This window comes from Camelus dromedarius, chromosome 36 (assembly GCF_036321535.1).
Source record: "Camelus dromedarius isolate mCamDro1 chromosome 36, mCamDro1.pat, whole genome shotgun sequence".
Taxonomy (NCBI): domain Eukaryota; kingdom Metazoa; phylum Chordata; class Mammalia; order Artiodactyla; family Camelidae; genus Camelus; species Camelus dromedarius.
Window position 1 is genome coordinate 10545095 of NC_087471.1, and position 15796 is coordinate 10560890.

At 51.0% G+C, this 15796-nt stretch overlaps 1 protein-coding gene across 1 annotated transcript in view; it reads right to left on the minus strand.

Moving 5' to 3' along the window:
- Window positions 1–3098: 3098 nt before the first annotated feature.
- The window catches only part of XKR6 (XK related 6), a 223456-nt gene continuing 210758 nt past the window's right edge, over window positions 3099–15796 (minus strand). The window contains exon 3 of the mRNA XM_031442049.2: window positions 3099–4186. Within this exon, the coding sequence (XP_031297909.2) occupies window positions 3222–4186 (965 nt within the window). The 3' untranslated portion in view covers window positions 3099–3221. The remainder of the gene's footprint in view (window positions 4187–15796) is intronic.

The following is a 15796-nucleotide window of genomic DNA, read 5'->3' on the forward strand; positions in this document are numbered from 1 at the left end:
TTCTCCACTTCTCTCCTGACTTCTTCCTTTTTCTATCTCTTTGCAAAACTGGACTTCCCTGCTGATGCTCCTTGCTGCATCTCTTCATCATTAGGAGAGGACCTAGCACTCTGGAGGGCGTGGGGAATAACATGTTGGGGAGACAGGCGCCCTCCCACCCAAGTCCTGCAGGGCCCAGTCCAACAGAGGTTGAGAGAAAGGCTTCCTGAAACAGCCCACAAGCTTCTCATCTGTTCCCAGCGGCTAAGACCCCAGGGGGCCCTCCCTGAGTTGGAAGTAGTCACCCCAACTTTTGGCGCTCCAGGTCAGCAGACATCAGCAGTTTTCTCAGTTGCATGTAAACACGCGCACACACGCACACACACACTGAATGTGCATTAGTAAAACAGAGGTGGCAAAACTAAAATCAGTGACGGTGTCGAAATGAATAAAAGAGAGAAAGGAACTAAATCCAAGAACAGACAAACAAGCCAGGTGGCTGAGGTCCCAGAGGGTTGCAAGGAGGACAGCGTCAAGGACCGCTCTGGTGACCGACGTCCACAAGGCTCCAGACACAGGAGCCCTGGAGCTGAGGCAGACAAGAGCTGGGACCCCAGCAAGCGCAGGGAGGGCGCGGGGGGTGATGGGGATGGGGACGGCCCCCTCAAATGGCCTCACCTCCTCCAGCCTCTGCAGAGTAAGCAGTGAGCTAAGCCCTTGGTAGGGAAGCAGAATAAAAAGGAAAAGCACCTCTGACCAGATTGGAACTCCCAATTAACCACCGAGGGGCCCCGCCCTTGGAAGGGCGGAGGCAGGCGGGCAGGGCTGGTCCTCGCCAGGCCCGGATGTGCTCTGTGCGGAGTGCTTCCAGGACAGCCCGGCTCTCTGCGCCTCTCCTCCGCCCTCCTTCCCACCAGGGAGGACCTGAGGGGACAGCCGCGTAGGGGAGGGGGCAGGACGGCACTGCAAATTTAGCCACAATAAAGGAAACCAAAGGGGGTCTGTCTGAACGAAGAAAGGAGCATCCAGTTTTACAACCGAACTGAAATTTAAAATTTGGTTTTTTTTTTCCTCTTTTTACAGATTTTAGATAAACCATGAAGGGAGGGGAGGAGAAGCCTCTTTTAATAATATTTTTTTTTGTTAAAAAAAAAAAAACCCACGAACATAAAAAAAAAAATTCCTCAGTTTTTGAACTTCTCTTAAGAGCAGTTCAATGTGAGGCCTTGCACCCTAAACAGTTATATCTGGAATTAAGAAAAAAATCGCAGCTACACACAACAAAGACTAACAGTATTTTTACTTAAAAATATTGTGTGTATATATATAGAGAGATTTATATATATATATATATATATCTTTTTTGTGGAGATTTTTTTTTCTTTTTGTGATTTTTTTCTTTTCCTTTTTTTTTTTTTTTTTTTTTTTGTGCCCAAGTAGAGATATGATGGGATTGAAACGACGCCTAGAACAGAACATTCCTTACAGGAGTGATACTTTGAAAAATAACATTTAAAAAATGGTTGAACATACTTGCATCACCTCCAGAAATTCAACTTGGTACAATGAGAAAATAAATCATTGACTCAAATCTTCACCCAAATGACACGGCCTCGAAGACCCAGAGTATGCAGCTGGTGTGAGTCTTGTCACCGGACAGGGGCTCACGGTCAAGCATCCCCTCCTCCCTGGTCCCCCCTCGCCAGCCCCTTACACTCCACCTCAGCCATACCCAGAGTCTGTCTTACTTACATCAGTTTTCTACATTTCTGGCAAGACCTTGCAGCAGACACACATGCGCACACACATAAAGGTGTGCTGTGGGCACACACACAGACACACGCGCACACACACACATACCACACACACAGAATTTCCCACTCAACCCAGATGCACCGAGTGAGCTGAATGACTTTCAGCCAACCACAATGGTGAAAGACAGAAGCACCAAACAGTCTTTGAAATGGGTCAGTTATCACAATTTTGACTTATTTTTTTATATTCTAATTTTCCTCTTTGTGTTACTATTTTTAAAAAGCACAAATGAAAAATGAAGAATTCTTTCCAGATCAATTTAAGGCTTCCCACCAAATGGAAACAGAAGAGGCCTTACACAGTATCACATGTGATAAATGTATACCTTTCACGGCCTTAAAATGACAGAACAAATCGTTTTTGCCCAGTCACTGATTAAGTATTGTGCCTTTAAATTGATGTCATTCTTTTTGCTACTATGCTGAGTTTTATTATTACTGATTCTTTTCGATTACATATACGGAAATCTCCTTGAATTTGCTTTAGAATTTCCTGTTCTTATCGAATTATTAGGGTGGCTTTTGTTTTGCTCTGTTTTGCTTTTCACCAGGAAACAAATGTGATTCTTACTAGTTGAACGCTAAAATGGCACATAGTCAGCCTTCAAGGAGCTTTTCCAGCCATTTGAGTTTCAAATGGCCCTTTGGCTCCTAAAAGGGGCTGATAAGTTGGGGGCAGGGACAGGAGAGGAAAGAGAGAAACTGAAAAAAAAAAAGAGGAGGGGTTTCTATGCGTTAGCTTTTGGTAAATTTGTTTTCTTCAATACAAATAATCAGATAGGAAGAATGATTGCTTTGTGTTTTATTTGTTGGTTGGTTTTTGTTTCATTTCTAGATTTGTTTCATTTGATTGTTTAATTTTCCCTCTCCCGGTGCGAAAATCACCCGAGAATTTTGCATGAGAAAACGTGACAGTACTTAATGAAACTCAGCACCTAAGGGCATAAGGCAGTTGAAGGTTTTGTTTGTTTGTTTGTTTGTTTGTTTGTTTGTGTTTGTTTTGTTTTGTTTTGTTCTTTCAATCAGCACCAATCCCGTAAATGATCTACACTGGGTGTAAGGTATAAAACTTTGTTTTCCTTTTGGAGTGGAGACAACTCCTCTCCACCCTATGAACCATAGTGTGGGATTTTTTTCAATACTGTTTCTTATGTGTAAAAAACAAAAGAAAGGTTTTCTTTTTGTTTTTACTTACAAAACATAGAGAATATCTTTGTATACATACAGCGACTGGAAAGAAAGCTTATCTGAAGGGGTTGTGACTTATATTTTCTTTTTTTTTTTTTTTTTTTGTAGCATTGGTGGTGGTGGTGGTGGTGGTGGTGGTGGTTCTGTGTACTGGGGGGAAGGGACGGTTCTATTTCTTGCAAGCGGCCTTGACCGCAAACCAAACTTAAGGTCCCCTTCTCAACTTGGGTCAAGATGCTCTTAGAGTGAAGACTCATACTGGAGCAACTCGTAAAGGAGCGGTCCGTCTCGGTACCGAATGCCTACCGCGGTGGGGGTGACATACTGCAGAATGTTAATAGTCCTTCTCAACCTCCTGTCTACAAAATGAGCATCCCAAGCTGGGTATCTCTTTCTTGGCATGTCAATCTTAATGAGGGGCCCTTCTGGGGGGTAAGGACGCCCCGTCGGGGTAGGGGGCCCCATGGGTCTCACTTGGAAAACGGGCAAGCAAGTGTCAGCCGTGAGATCCTCCTGTTGTTCCGTTACGGCTCTGGTAGGCGTGACCTGGGTCCCCCGGTACCCAGGGGTCTGAGGCGCCATGGGCTCAACATCGGGGGGCAAAGGGATGCCCCAGAGCAGCTCGGCACAACAGGAGCTGGCCAAGATCTTAACTCGCGGCCCCATGGGGTGCAGCACGCCATAATATAAGAGCATCAGTGCAATCCCAGCCACAAAGCTCAGAAAGACACAGCACAGTGCTGGCACCGCATAGAAGTCAGTGGTCTCCGGGTTTCTGTAAAAATACCAAAGGAACGTCAAGGTAGCGTTCTCGGTCAGGACTATCGTGTAATATGCAAACATTCGATATCGAGTCCGCCCTTCCTTGACGTTAAACCAGCAGAAAATGTACACAATCCCTACCACCATGTTGAAGAGGATCTCCTCCCACTTGGACATGCAGAAGTCTGTCCCGCCATGGATGATCCAGAAGGCCATGGCGCACCAGTGAACCACCACGAAGATCCCGAAGTAGAGCTGGAAGATGGAAGCAAAGAGGGCAAAAGAGATAACTCTGGATGAGATGGTGAAGAGGCGCCAGAAGAGTTGGATGAGGGCCCCTCTGTAGCTCATACTCTTCTTGTCGTCCCTGGAGTCCCGCAGCAGCTTGTGATAGGAGGCTAGCACCCAAGCCAGGGACATCAGGGAAGTCACAGAGGAGACACCTGCCGGAAAGACACAAACCCACACAGTCAAAAGCTTGGACTTCGACCGCCGGGCACAGCAGGGCTGCCAGCTGAGGAGTCGCCCACACACACCGCGATCTAAAGGCGGAGGGAGAAAGAAACACAGAATCAGGACCCGAATGTGGAGGTCCCGGCTGGTCCCCTAGCTGACGGCTTATGAGATCGAGTTTTGTGGTCTGGTCGACGACCCAGACCAGATCTTCTGGAGATCCTCAGCCCAAGAGCAAGGCTGAGGCTGACGTGCTCGGCCGAGGGGATGGAGAGCTGGGACCACTGTGGTGGCTCCTCAAATCTGCTGCGGGTGGGACCACCTGGGTTCTCTTTTAAGAACCCATAAGCTCATGGCACACACTACTGTATATAAAATAGATAAACAACAAGGACCTGTTGTAGAGCACAGGGAGCTGTACTGAATTTCATGCAGTAAGCTATAATGGGAAAGAATCTGGAAATATATATATATATATATATATATATATATATATATATATATATACACACACACACATAACTGAACTGCTTTGCTGTACACCTGAAACTAACATTGTAAATCAACTACACTTCAATAAAAAATAAATTTTAAAAAAAATCAGATAAGCTCGCGGAGATCCTTGTTGGTGTCCCTTGTCACCGGCAGCCTGTGCTCTCAGAGAAGCTAGAGGAGGGGTCAGCAGTCGTGAAGACCAACAGCTCGCTCACTGTTCCAAGCTGCACAGTCACCCTTTGCCTTCTCATCAGTTCACTCAAGGCCCCAAGGAGCCCTTAAAGGGATCTTCTTCCATTTGGGGTCTCCCCATCCACTCCCCAAGGCTGCCCTGGTCGAGGACACTGGGACAGCCTGTCTGCTTCTCTGGCTGCCTTTCTTGTTCATTCCGGTCACTCCCAGTCTCCCCACAAGCCTTGTTGCTTCCTCCATCCAGCCACTGCTCTGAACTCCTGATGCTGAAACACCATCCTTCCTCCGCTTCCACCTGCCACGGGACAGAGCAGCGTCACCTGCGCTTTGGGGATGCCCTTCCCCCTCCCTGGCCTGGTGAGCTTTCCAAGGCCTCTGCACATCATTCCCCACATTTCTCCTCAACGAGCAAGTGACTCTGCCTGATCTCAAGCAACACCTGAATCACCGTGGAGCGATTTTATTTATAACACTACCCATTTGATATCTGTAACTTAATCAAATTAAACACAATGACTGGTGACCACAGTCTCTAAATCCATCCACGAGCAAGCGATCATTAGTCAGGTGTCATCAGGGGAAGCGAGGCTCCCCATCACCCCGGCTCCTCCAGGCAGTCCAGCTAGCACCTCTTGCTTTTCCTGTCTCCCCAGATTTCAGAACTCAATGCAGCTAAATCCAGCTGGAGTCCTGAATACCACCCCACTGGCAACCATCCCCTAACCGAACGTCCCACCCTCACACCAGGGCACACCTCCCCGACGGCGATCTTCCAGGCTGAAATTAAGGTTACCTGGTGTTTTCTCTCTTTAGCTCAAAGGTCAGATCCAGGAGCCCCATTCATCGAGAAACGAATTAAACTGGCCGGGAGCTCCAGCCTTCTGTCTGTCCTTCCCCAGTCCCTGCTCACCTCTCCACTCCTCTCCAAACCTCAGTGATGGGGTCAAAGGCCTTCGTCACTTTACATCCCCCTGCATCTGTCCTTCGTTGCCAATCCCACACAGCCCCTCCCTTCCAGCATTTAAAGGAGATGCACTAGCCTGAAGCTTGCAGAACATTAGAGTGTGATAACAAAGACCAGAGCTGCCAGAAGCTTAGGAAATATCTGGGTGGTTAACTGTTACAATGAGTTTGTGTTGCTTTTGTAACAATAACAACCAAGATGGAAAACAAACAGGGGAGAAACAATCCCCATTTCTCCACAGAAGCCAGTTCTGAAAACACCTGACGACCTTCCTCTCACTTTGCTGGAAAGTCCTCAATACAGTATTTATGTGTGTCTTGCTCTGTCCTTTGTACACACAGGGCATTTCCACCAGCCTCTGCTGGGGCCGTGTGGGCTCTGTGACCACGTTGCGGTGGTTATGCTAACCTTTCTGAGCCTCCTGTGTTCGTGTTCTCTGTTGGGTCAAGGCTGAGAGGAGAATGGGGGTCCCTTAGGAGTCACGTGATTTAGGCTGTAGGTTTCTGGAGGGCAGGGAGTTTGCAGTCATCTTGATAGTCTGTGCCGGGCTTATTATCAATATCGGAGCATCCTCTGAAAGTGTCCATGTGGCATCACCCCTCTCCTGGTGGACTCATTTCTTGATGTTAAAAGTGATACATCTTGGAAGTACGACCACCCTGAGTAATCAGAGGGGGTTCTACAGAAGCTGAATGGGAAGAAGGCTTGATTTGTTTTGTTCCTTCTCACAAAGCAAAATAGATTACTTTCCCTGCTTGCAGAAAAGCATGAGTGTTGAGTTCATGAAGCAAGAAAAAAGCAGCTTAGCTTTTGTCGAAATGTGGTCTCATCCAGTCTCACTCTGGGGTGCTCTTGAACAAACTTGGGGTACAGAAGCACGACAGCCCTTCAGCCGTCACCGTCCTGATTTCACTGTTCTGTGTGTTGTGATGGTAGCCCCACGTATACCAAATATGAGCAAATAGGAATTCAAATGTCCATCCACCGCATGTGGTGAAGCCATATTCAATTCTTCATTATCATCCTATCTTCCAGATCAGTTCCTGTGGTTTGGGGATGTGGCAGGAACCACCCCACTCTGAGCCGACCCGTTACACTGCCTTGGTCCATGGTCAGTGCTTCTGGAATTTCTCTCCAGGATGTGGCATGAATTTTCCCCGAATGTCATAGGACGTCACTGCTAGATTACAAAAAGGGCTCAGGAGACAGTCACATGGAGGACTGAGAGCGAGCTCTCAGCCAGGGGTCTGCGGGCCGGCTGAGGTCCGGCCCCCGTCTTCTCCCTCTGCCTTGTCTGTTCCCGACTTGGCGAAGCTGTAGGTCATCAAACATTATATCCTCGGCGCTTAACAGACCACCCGCTTCAACCCGCTCAGTCAACAGGAAGCGGGGGTGTTGGGGGGGGGGGTCCGGCCCCGACAACCCTGCGAACCACTGACGAGCAGAGCTAGGCCCGCAGCACAGTGCTCTGCCACCTCGCCACGCTGGTCCCGGCCCTCTGTTCCTTCCCGTCTTGTCTGCTGTGAGCTTGGCACTCAGAGGCCCACCCTTCTCCCCGGTCACTGGTAATGTGGCCACCAGCCCTCTGTAATGGTGGCTGCCTGTGCAAGCGCCCGGTGCTGCTCCCTCGGGGCCTTGAATGCCAGGCTACACCCTGGGCAGTGAAAATGCTCCAAGGTAAAGGAAGAAAGGAAAAGGGGCACTTCTGGCTCCTGGTCTGTGTGAGGTGCTCAGGGCCGAGGCCCTGCCCAACACCAAGAAGAGTGCGTCTGGCTGGGCCTCCCTTCTCTTTGGAGCCTGGGCATGGCTGGCAGGGAAGGGAGGGAAGGCTGAGGCTGCCCCACTCTCTCTGCCAGCAGCACTGACAAAAGTTGGCTCTATGGGCAAGGGTGGGGGCTGGGTAAACCTGGTGGGGATCAAAACCCTTACCCCAGCCACGTTCAAGTTCACCACATCCCCAGACAACTCCCTGTTCTATGCAAAGTTCTACACACACTTTCCGGGTCCAAGGTTGTTGCTGCTGGAGGCCTGAGTTCGTCCCTGAAGGGAGGCCAGAAGATCCAGGCCCACTCTAGGACCCCACTCAGGAGCTGGCTTTCTTACTGGTCGCTCAGCAGACGGTGACCCTTGCCCTCTAGGGGCTCAAGAACCACTGGTACGGGGCGTTAGATACACTGGTTTTCAAACTCCCTTACCCAGGGAACCCGTCTGGGCCCCGCCTGTGACATTGGCCTATCTGTTATGTGTGGTCCATGGACCAAATGTCCTGTGACTTGGCCACTTGGCATCATTTCCCTGACAGAGCCCGTGGCCTCACAAGCCCGTGGGACTAAGTACAGCTCTTCCTCGGAATGCTGTCCGTGGAGGTGTTCCAGGGGGGCCAGCTAGTTCTGGGGGCTCCACCAGGGCAGGGCAGGGAGGGCCCAGGCAGATGTGCTCCCTGTCAGCGTGCCGGCCGTCCAAGAGAGCACTGGCGGACGTCATGATTCGCTGAGCATGCGCACCCCTTGTCTCACTTAGAAGAACCCTGTGATGTAGGTACTTGTTATGGGCTGGACTGTGTCCCCACCTCCCCCTCAAAACTTTCACATGTTGAAGCCCTAATCCCCAGGACCTTAGTATGTGTCTGCAATTGGAGATAGGGCCTTTAAAGAGGTAATTAAATTAAAATGGGGTCACTAGGGTGGGCCCTAATCCAATCTGACCACTGTCCTTATGAGAAGAGGCCATTTGGGCACACACAGAGATGCTAGGGGTGTGTTCACACAGAGGGAAGACCACGAGAGGACACAGGGAGAAGACAGCCACCGGCAAGCCAAGGAGAGGGGCCTCAGAGGACACCAACCCTGCCCACACCTTGACCTTGGACTTCCAGCCTCCAGAGCTGTGAGACAATACATTTCTGTTGTTTTAGACGCTCGGCCTATGACGTTTTGTTACAGCCCCTAGCAAACGTACACAGCGCTCTAATTCCATTTTTTGGATGAAGAAACAAGATAATCTTCAAAACTCCTATTTCTATCAAGAAGCAGAATCAGGATTCAAACTCAGAGTCTGACTCCATGGCCTTGAAAGTAACCCCTGTACTAATGGAGGCTCCAGAAGGGGCTGGGCAGGGGCAGGAGAGGAAGCCCTGGCGCTCTGGGTGCGAAGGAGTTGCATCTTTTGCCAAGAGTGGACAGGAAGTGTGGTTCCCACGGGTATCTGAGAGAGGCCCTCGATCATGACGCTAAAAACCAAATTTGAATTCTACTCCACCTTCCTCGGGAAAGTAGCATTCAAGTCACAAAGGAAGAAGCGACTCCAGCAGAATTAACTGAGATCACTTTCCCTCTGTTAGGTGATTAATCTTCAAAGGCCTGCAGTGTATTTCATTACAGAGGGAGGAAGCACAGGGCTTTCCCTCTGCAGCGGCTCACTTGGAAGATTTCTGTCTGGCCCGAGGTCAACCCAAAAGTCGACGGCGCTTTCCTGGCTGAGACCCAAGCCCCCGGGGCCCGGCTGTGGAAGCTCCCCTGGGGCCGCCAGGGAGATTCTGAGACGGGCCTTGGCGCGTTGACGCCTCCTCCCACTTACAGCTCAGTCACTTTCGGCATTTCAAAGACCAGACTGGGAATCGTTAAACACTCCACGTTCGGCGGTGACGGGTTCCGAGCAGTGACCTTCACGGCTTGCTGGCTTTTCCTGGTGCAGACCAGGAGGCGGGGCTTGTGGCTGGCCCCCTGGGTGACCCGAGTCCAGCCCCACCAACTGGGACGTCTCTAAGCTGGAGCCTCCTGGGGGGCCACCCCCCTGGGAAAGATTTGGGACAGGGGCCTTGGGGCTCCGATCACCAGACCTGGGGCCTAAGTTTTCCAAAAGTGGAATGGCCATTCCTTATGACCAACAGAACGGAGCACAAGGGGCAGCTGGATGCCCCAGACCGAGGAGGAGTCGCGATCAGGGAGGTGATCACCACCACTTTGGTGGTGTCGATGCAATATCCAAGGGTCACTGTGAGTAGAACTGTTGCCAGTTAGGGAACAAAGTGAAAAAATGAGAGTGGATATCCCACCATGTGAGGAGCAGAGTGACAGGGTGTCTGGGGAGGGCCTCTAAAATCAGAGAGGGGTGGGGAGCAGATGAAGTGGAGGAACTGGGGGGAAAGGTGTGATGCCGTGGAACAGACCAGAGCAGCAGGAGAGCCCAGTCATCAGGGTGAGGTAGGGAGGCTGAGATCTGGCAAGAAGAAGCAGGGCCATGACTCAGGATGGACCAGGGCAGAGCGGCACCAGGGACCAGGGGGCAGGAGCCCTGACACATGGCCCGAAAGGGGACTTGAAGGAGAAACCGGAACGCGGGAGCTTTTCACTGGGAGAACGCTGCGTGAGAATCCAAGGAGTCTCTGAGAAGCCACAGGAGTGTCTGGATTCGCCACCCGATCGTGAGCGAGGGCGATGGGGCCCCATCCCAGAGTGGGATGTGCACGCCTAGGTCTGCCACCAGCTGCCCTGCTCCACCCTTCTGCCACGAAGTGCTCACTCCCACTGCTAAATCACGTGCAGGAAAACACTCGAGGAAGAGGGGCTGGACAGGGTCCTCAGCAGAGCGGAGCAGAGGCAGGTGTAGACTCCCAGCTCGCTCTCCCCTGGCTCCTTCCCATCAGCGTGGAACCACGGTCAAGTTCCTCCCAAACCAAGAAAGAAACACACTCAACTCTCCGTGTGTCTGTCTGCACGTCAAGGTCAACATCCACCTCCTTCAGCCCTGGCCTCCCCCATCCCTCCCCAACGAAGCTAACATTTGGGGGCCCCACCACCTGCTCTTCTAATTCCCGTTGTGTGTTTTCCACACTCTGAGTTCCTGTTAGACCAGCAATTCTTCCCTTTCTATCCATCAGACTTCCCCCATTGTCCTACATTTTTAAAAAGCCCAGTCCGTTCTTGAAAATGCTCCCAGAAAAAGACAGGAGGTTGTGGGCACAGCTCTCTAAGCATTCCCACCTGTCTCCTGTCCTAACCTCCACTCAGGAGACAGCAAGGGAGTGATGACACAAAGGCACCCTCCTACTGGGGAAACCGGGGAAGGAAAGCAGCCTCATGGGAGCCACCTCTGAACCAGGCTCAGAGACATTAAGGAACTTGGCCAAGTGGACGCAGGAGTAAGCGAGAGTGCGAACACCAACCCCAGGGATTACTTCATGCCTCACTCATGATCTGTGCACTCGACCGGCTCACCCTGGCTCCTGAGATCCAACTGTTAAATTTGCAGGAATTTTGCAGGCTGGCTGACGTCATGTTGGAGGCCTGAAGTAGGTGCGGTGGGAACAGTTACACCACAGAAACTGGCAAACTGCAAATTAGGGTTCCCCCAACCCTGCTGAGATGGTTGTTAAGCATTTACCAGCACTGCTCGTCAGGGTGAAACATTATCCTTGAAGAGCGTGCTGAGCACTGTGACAAGTTGGAAGAGCCCCATTATGTCCCCAGGCACATCCTTCCTCCACACTCCCAGGCAAACCAGACGTACTACCTGGTGATCAGTCAGAAGTGTATTCTCCAAGTCTGATGTGAAAGCAACAAAGAAAATCAATCTCCTTTTTCAACCTAGACTGGAAATACATCCACAGTAAATAATTTAAGGTCTGATGGTTTTCTTTGAGCGGTCGTCTTTTGCAAGCACTAAGATACTCATTTTAGTCCCATTTCTTGTGATCCCTACATGGAGTGACCACTCGGGGTCACCTTAAGACACCCCTAATATTTCCAGACTAACCCTTAGTAAGGTCAAAGTAGAAGATGACATCCATCATCCATGGATGTAACCCTCAGGATGGATACACGTGTGACTGAGGCAATCTGGGGAAATCCAAGGCCAATCAAAGTGGCCTGGTGTACACACAGGAAGGCAGGATTGGAATGTTTCAGGAAAGCGGACATCCGAGAAGTTATACCAAACCCCGGCTGAAGAAACAGCCCTTTAACATAAGGTCCAGGAAGGACAGAATCCCATTCTGGCCACGACGGTGGTGGTCTCTGTTACAGAACATCGTCTGCCGTGGTTTATGTGATCTGTCCCTTCATTGGCTCCGAATTCGGGCTTATCATGACATCTGCTGAGCCCTAACCAGTTTTCAATCACAATAATACCTCCCTAGCAAACAGCCACCTTGGCCCAGACCCTATGCTGGTCACCTGATGTACACTAACCCCACCCGCCTCCCTTGGCAACGCTTGGGAGGTAGAGGGCTGACTGTAAGACAAGGAGATGAAGGCTCACAGGTGAAGTAACATTTCCATATCAAGTAGTCAAGAAATCACAGAACCAGGATTTGAACACAGGCTGCCTGATTTCAAAACCCAAGATTTTTTTTTAATTACTGGAAAGATATATCTCCCCATCCACATTCATCAATTAATGAATTAGCCCTCGGATTTGTACATCGATCTCTTATCAGTTTGGTTATTGAGTGTCAGCCCTCTGATCCTCTCTGTGAGCACTGATGACAAATTTGTGGGCCTGCGAAGCGGAGGGCCCTGCCTGAGGGGAGGGTCCAGTAAGTGAGAAGTGCCCGGATTGTTGAGACCACTTCCTGTCTTCCCTGCACCTGCCCTTGTCCCAGTAGTCCACTTGCAATACAGCCAAAGTGACTAAGCTAAGGTACGCCCTCCACGTGGCCTTCCAGATACAGCGGACAGGCAGTGCTCACTGATTTCCTATCCTTTCCCAGGGAGAGTAGGCGGCCCTGCCCTGTTGGGCATAGCTGTGTCTGTGACTTGCTCTGGCCAGTGAAACACCAGCAGAAGTGTGTGTGTTGCCTCCAGGAGGAAGGGCCCACTCCCCAATCTCCAGGGAGAGACGGCCCCGCCAGTGACCTGTGATAGACTCACGATAGCAAGAGATAAATCAAAGTTGTTTTAAGCCACGGAAATTGCTCTGGTCACTAAACCACCGCAAGGCCAGCCCATCCCAACTGGGTTCACTCAGGGCTAACGCCACGGTCCCTGTAAGGCCTTCGGGGCCCTGCACGATACAGCCCTGAGTTACAAGCATAACCTGTCAAGGCCTTGCTCACACCTTTCAGGATTTCCCTCCTCCAGGGGGTTCAAACCTAAATTCCTCTTAACGGCGTCAGGTTGTCACTCACAGCCCCACGCCAGATGGCCCGTTGCCCTCTCTGAGGTCACCGCACACCAGCCGGGCGTGCTCCCTCGGTCCCAATGCCCTCCAGGCACAGTCCCACCTCAGGGCATATGTGCTCGCTCTGCCCCCTGCCTGAGAGGCCCGTCCCCAGGTACCCAAGTGTCACCTCACTAAGGCCTCCACCAAAGCTCGGCTTCTCCGCCGGGCCACCCCTGGCCCCCACACTGCAACTGCAGCCCCCAGTGCCCCCTCCCCACCCCCGCACCTTCCACGCTTTATGTCCCACCTTAGCATTTCCCACCACCTCCATGTACGTTATCTCTTACTGTTCCCTTTTTCCTTAAGTTCACACTTACCCTGGTATACATGAGTGCCCCAGAGGCAGGGCAGCCATTTGGCCTGGTCCTTCTGAAACTATGTGCAAAACTGCATGGGTATTTTTCTCATGAGCGAGTCCACAGCTGTCCTCTGATTCTCAAGGGGGCCCTTATGGAAGGGGGCCCATGACCCTCCCCTTGCACCCTCCCACCACTATCCCCAAAGGCAGGAGAGAGGAAGTCCCCGGGAGCCTCTATGTATGCCTGTGTCCTTTAGAAAGAAAACCTTGAGGGTCGAAGACAGAGGTGAGGGCGGACAACATTTATGGAATGTTTCCAGCGCGTCAGGCATTATGCCAGATACTTCGCAGACGTTACTTCATTTAATCTTGACAATAATCCTGGGAAATGTCTACTGGCGCCCCAATTTACAGGAGAGGAAACCACGGCTGGGAGAGGTAAAAGGATTTGTCTAGTTACTGCATTAAGCATGTCTTTTTACTCTGCTGGTTTACTATTTGGGGCCTCCCAGGTCTAGCAAGTTCCTAGAATAGCAAACAACAGGTCCTTTCCATATGCAGACCAACCTGTGGAGAACCCACACCTCCTTTATTGGGCTCTGACACTCCAGACCACTCTCCCCTGTTCTAATCCCCCCAGGGCCAGGTGCCAGACAGCTAGGGACAGCCCAGGGCCCCAGAGCTCCTGAAATTGTTCAGACTAGCCAGTCCTAAGCCTGCTTCCTCTGCCTCACCCTTTCCTCCCCACGGAAACCACAATAGAGGCTCCTGCCCACATCTTCCCTGTCTCCTGCCTTTGGATGGACCCTGGTACTTCCCCAGCTGCCCCTCCCCCCTCTCGGGAGGCCTGCCCCCTCCTCTTGGGATCTGAGTAACAATCTTCCCAGTGGTAGTCATCTCTTGATCTGTGGACCTTGACATGCCTAAATAATAATAAAATCTGTATTTTAAAACAGATACAAGATTAGCAAACTGTTGGAGAGGGAGCTTTAAACCCAGTACAGCCACCTCCAGAGCCACCAGCACCTCAGGGTCACAAGGCTCAAGGCCTCCAGCAGTTCCCCTGGGCTCAAATCCAAGGTCCCGTTCGTGGTGCCCTAGACCTCTGTGTCTGGGCCCTGTTCCCAGGCCCACGGTTAGGATCTAGTAACCCACACACAGGGGCAGGAGTGTGGTTCTGAGTGTGAGCTCTGGAATCAGGCTGGATTTGGCCCATTGCTGTCATGTTATGCTAGGTGTCCTGCCAATTTCCTCACCTGTAAAAAGGCCCTTCATGACGTTACTGTAAGGATCAAAAAGAAATGGCTACGCAAGGGTTTAGCTCAGCAGCTGGCACCTGGCAAAAAGCAACGCCCACTTGTGAGTGGTGTGAGCAGAGACACGGACCCCCAGACGCCCGCCATGTTGTTTCAAGCCTCTTGGCCCTTGCTCATGTCACCCCTCTACCTGGAGTGACTTTCCCTACCTTCTTGGCAGGCCAACTGCTCATCCTCCAGGATTGAGGTCAGCACTATCTCCTTCCAGGGCCCTCTTCTGACCCCCTCCCCAGGAAGCACTGGTACCACATCACCCTGTGCACATCACCCTTTGATGGCCACCATTTTATAGTCACACTTTCTGCTGACGGACTGTCTTTTCTCTCTTAACTGTGACTTCCCTGAGGATAGAACTAACATTTATTCTTGAGGGTAAAAAACTGTCTCACCCATTCCTGTAACCTCCACGCCCGGGGCAGAGCTGTCACCCGACAGGCAATGCCACAAGTGCACACCCAGATAACAAGGCTTTTCACACCCTGATCACACCTCCAGCTCCAATCGCGTAGTTCAATGAAGCTACCTTAGCCATTGTACCAGCGTCCTATTGCTGCTGTAACAAATTGCCACAAACTTAGTGGCTTAAAACAACATGAATTTATTCTCTTGCAGTTTAGAAGTCAGAGTCTGAAACGGGTTTCACTGGTCCCAAACCAAGGTGTCAGAAGTTGGGCTCACTCTGGAGGTTCCAGGAGAGAATCTGCTTCCTTGCCATTTCCATCGTCCAGAGCTGCTTTCCCTGCATCGCAGCCCCTTCCCCCTCTTCAAAGCCAGCAGCACAGCATCGTCAACTCTCTCCCATTGTCACATTGCCTTCTGTCCCTCTGACCCCTCCTCTCCTTCTAAGGACCCCTATGATTATACCAGGTACAACCAGATAATCCAGAAAAATCTCCCATCTCAAAATCCTTAGGTTAATCATATCTGCAAAGTCCCTTTTGCATATAAAGCGGTATGTCTAGGTTTGGGGTATAAGGAAGTGAACATCTTGGGGGGTCATATTCAGCCGATGGCACCCATAATCACCCATTTAACAGCAGGGCAAAAGGCCTCAATGGGAATGATATGCCTCCCCCTCCGTGGCCCCCAGGGGACATCTGGCAGACATGTTGGCTGTCACAGCACAGGGTGCAGGTGCTACTGTAGATAAGAACCAGGGATGCTGCTAAATATT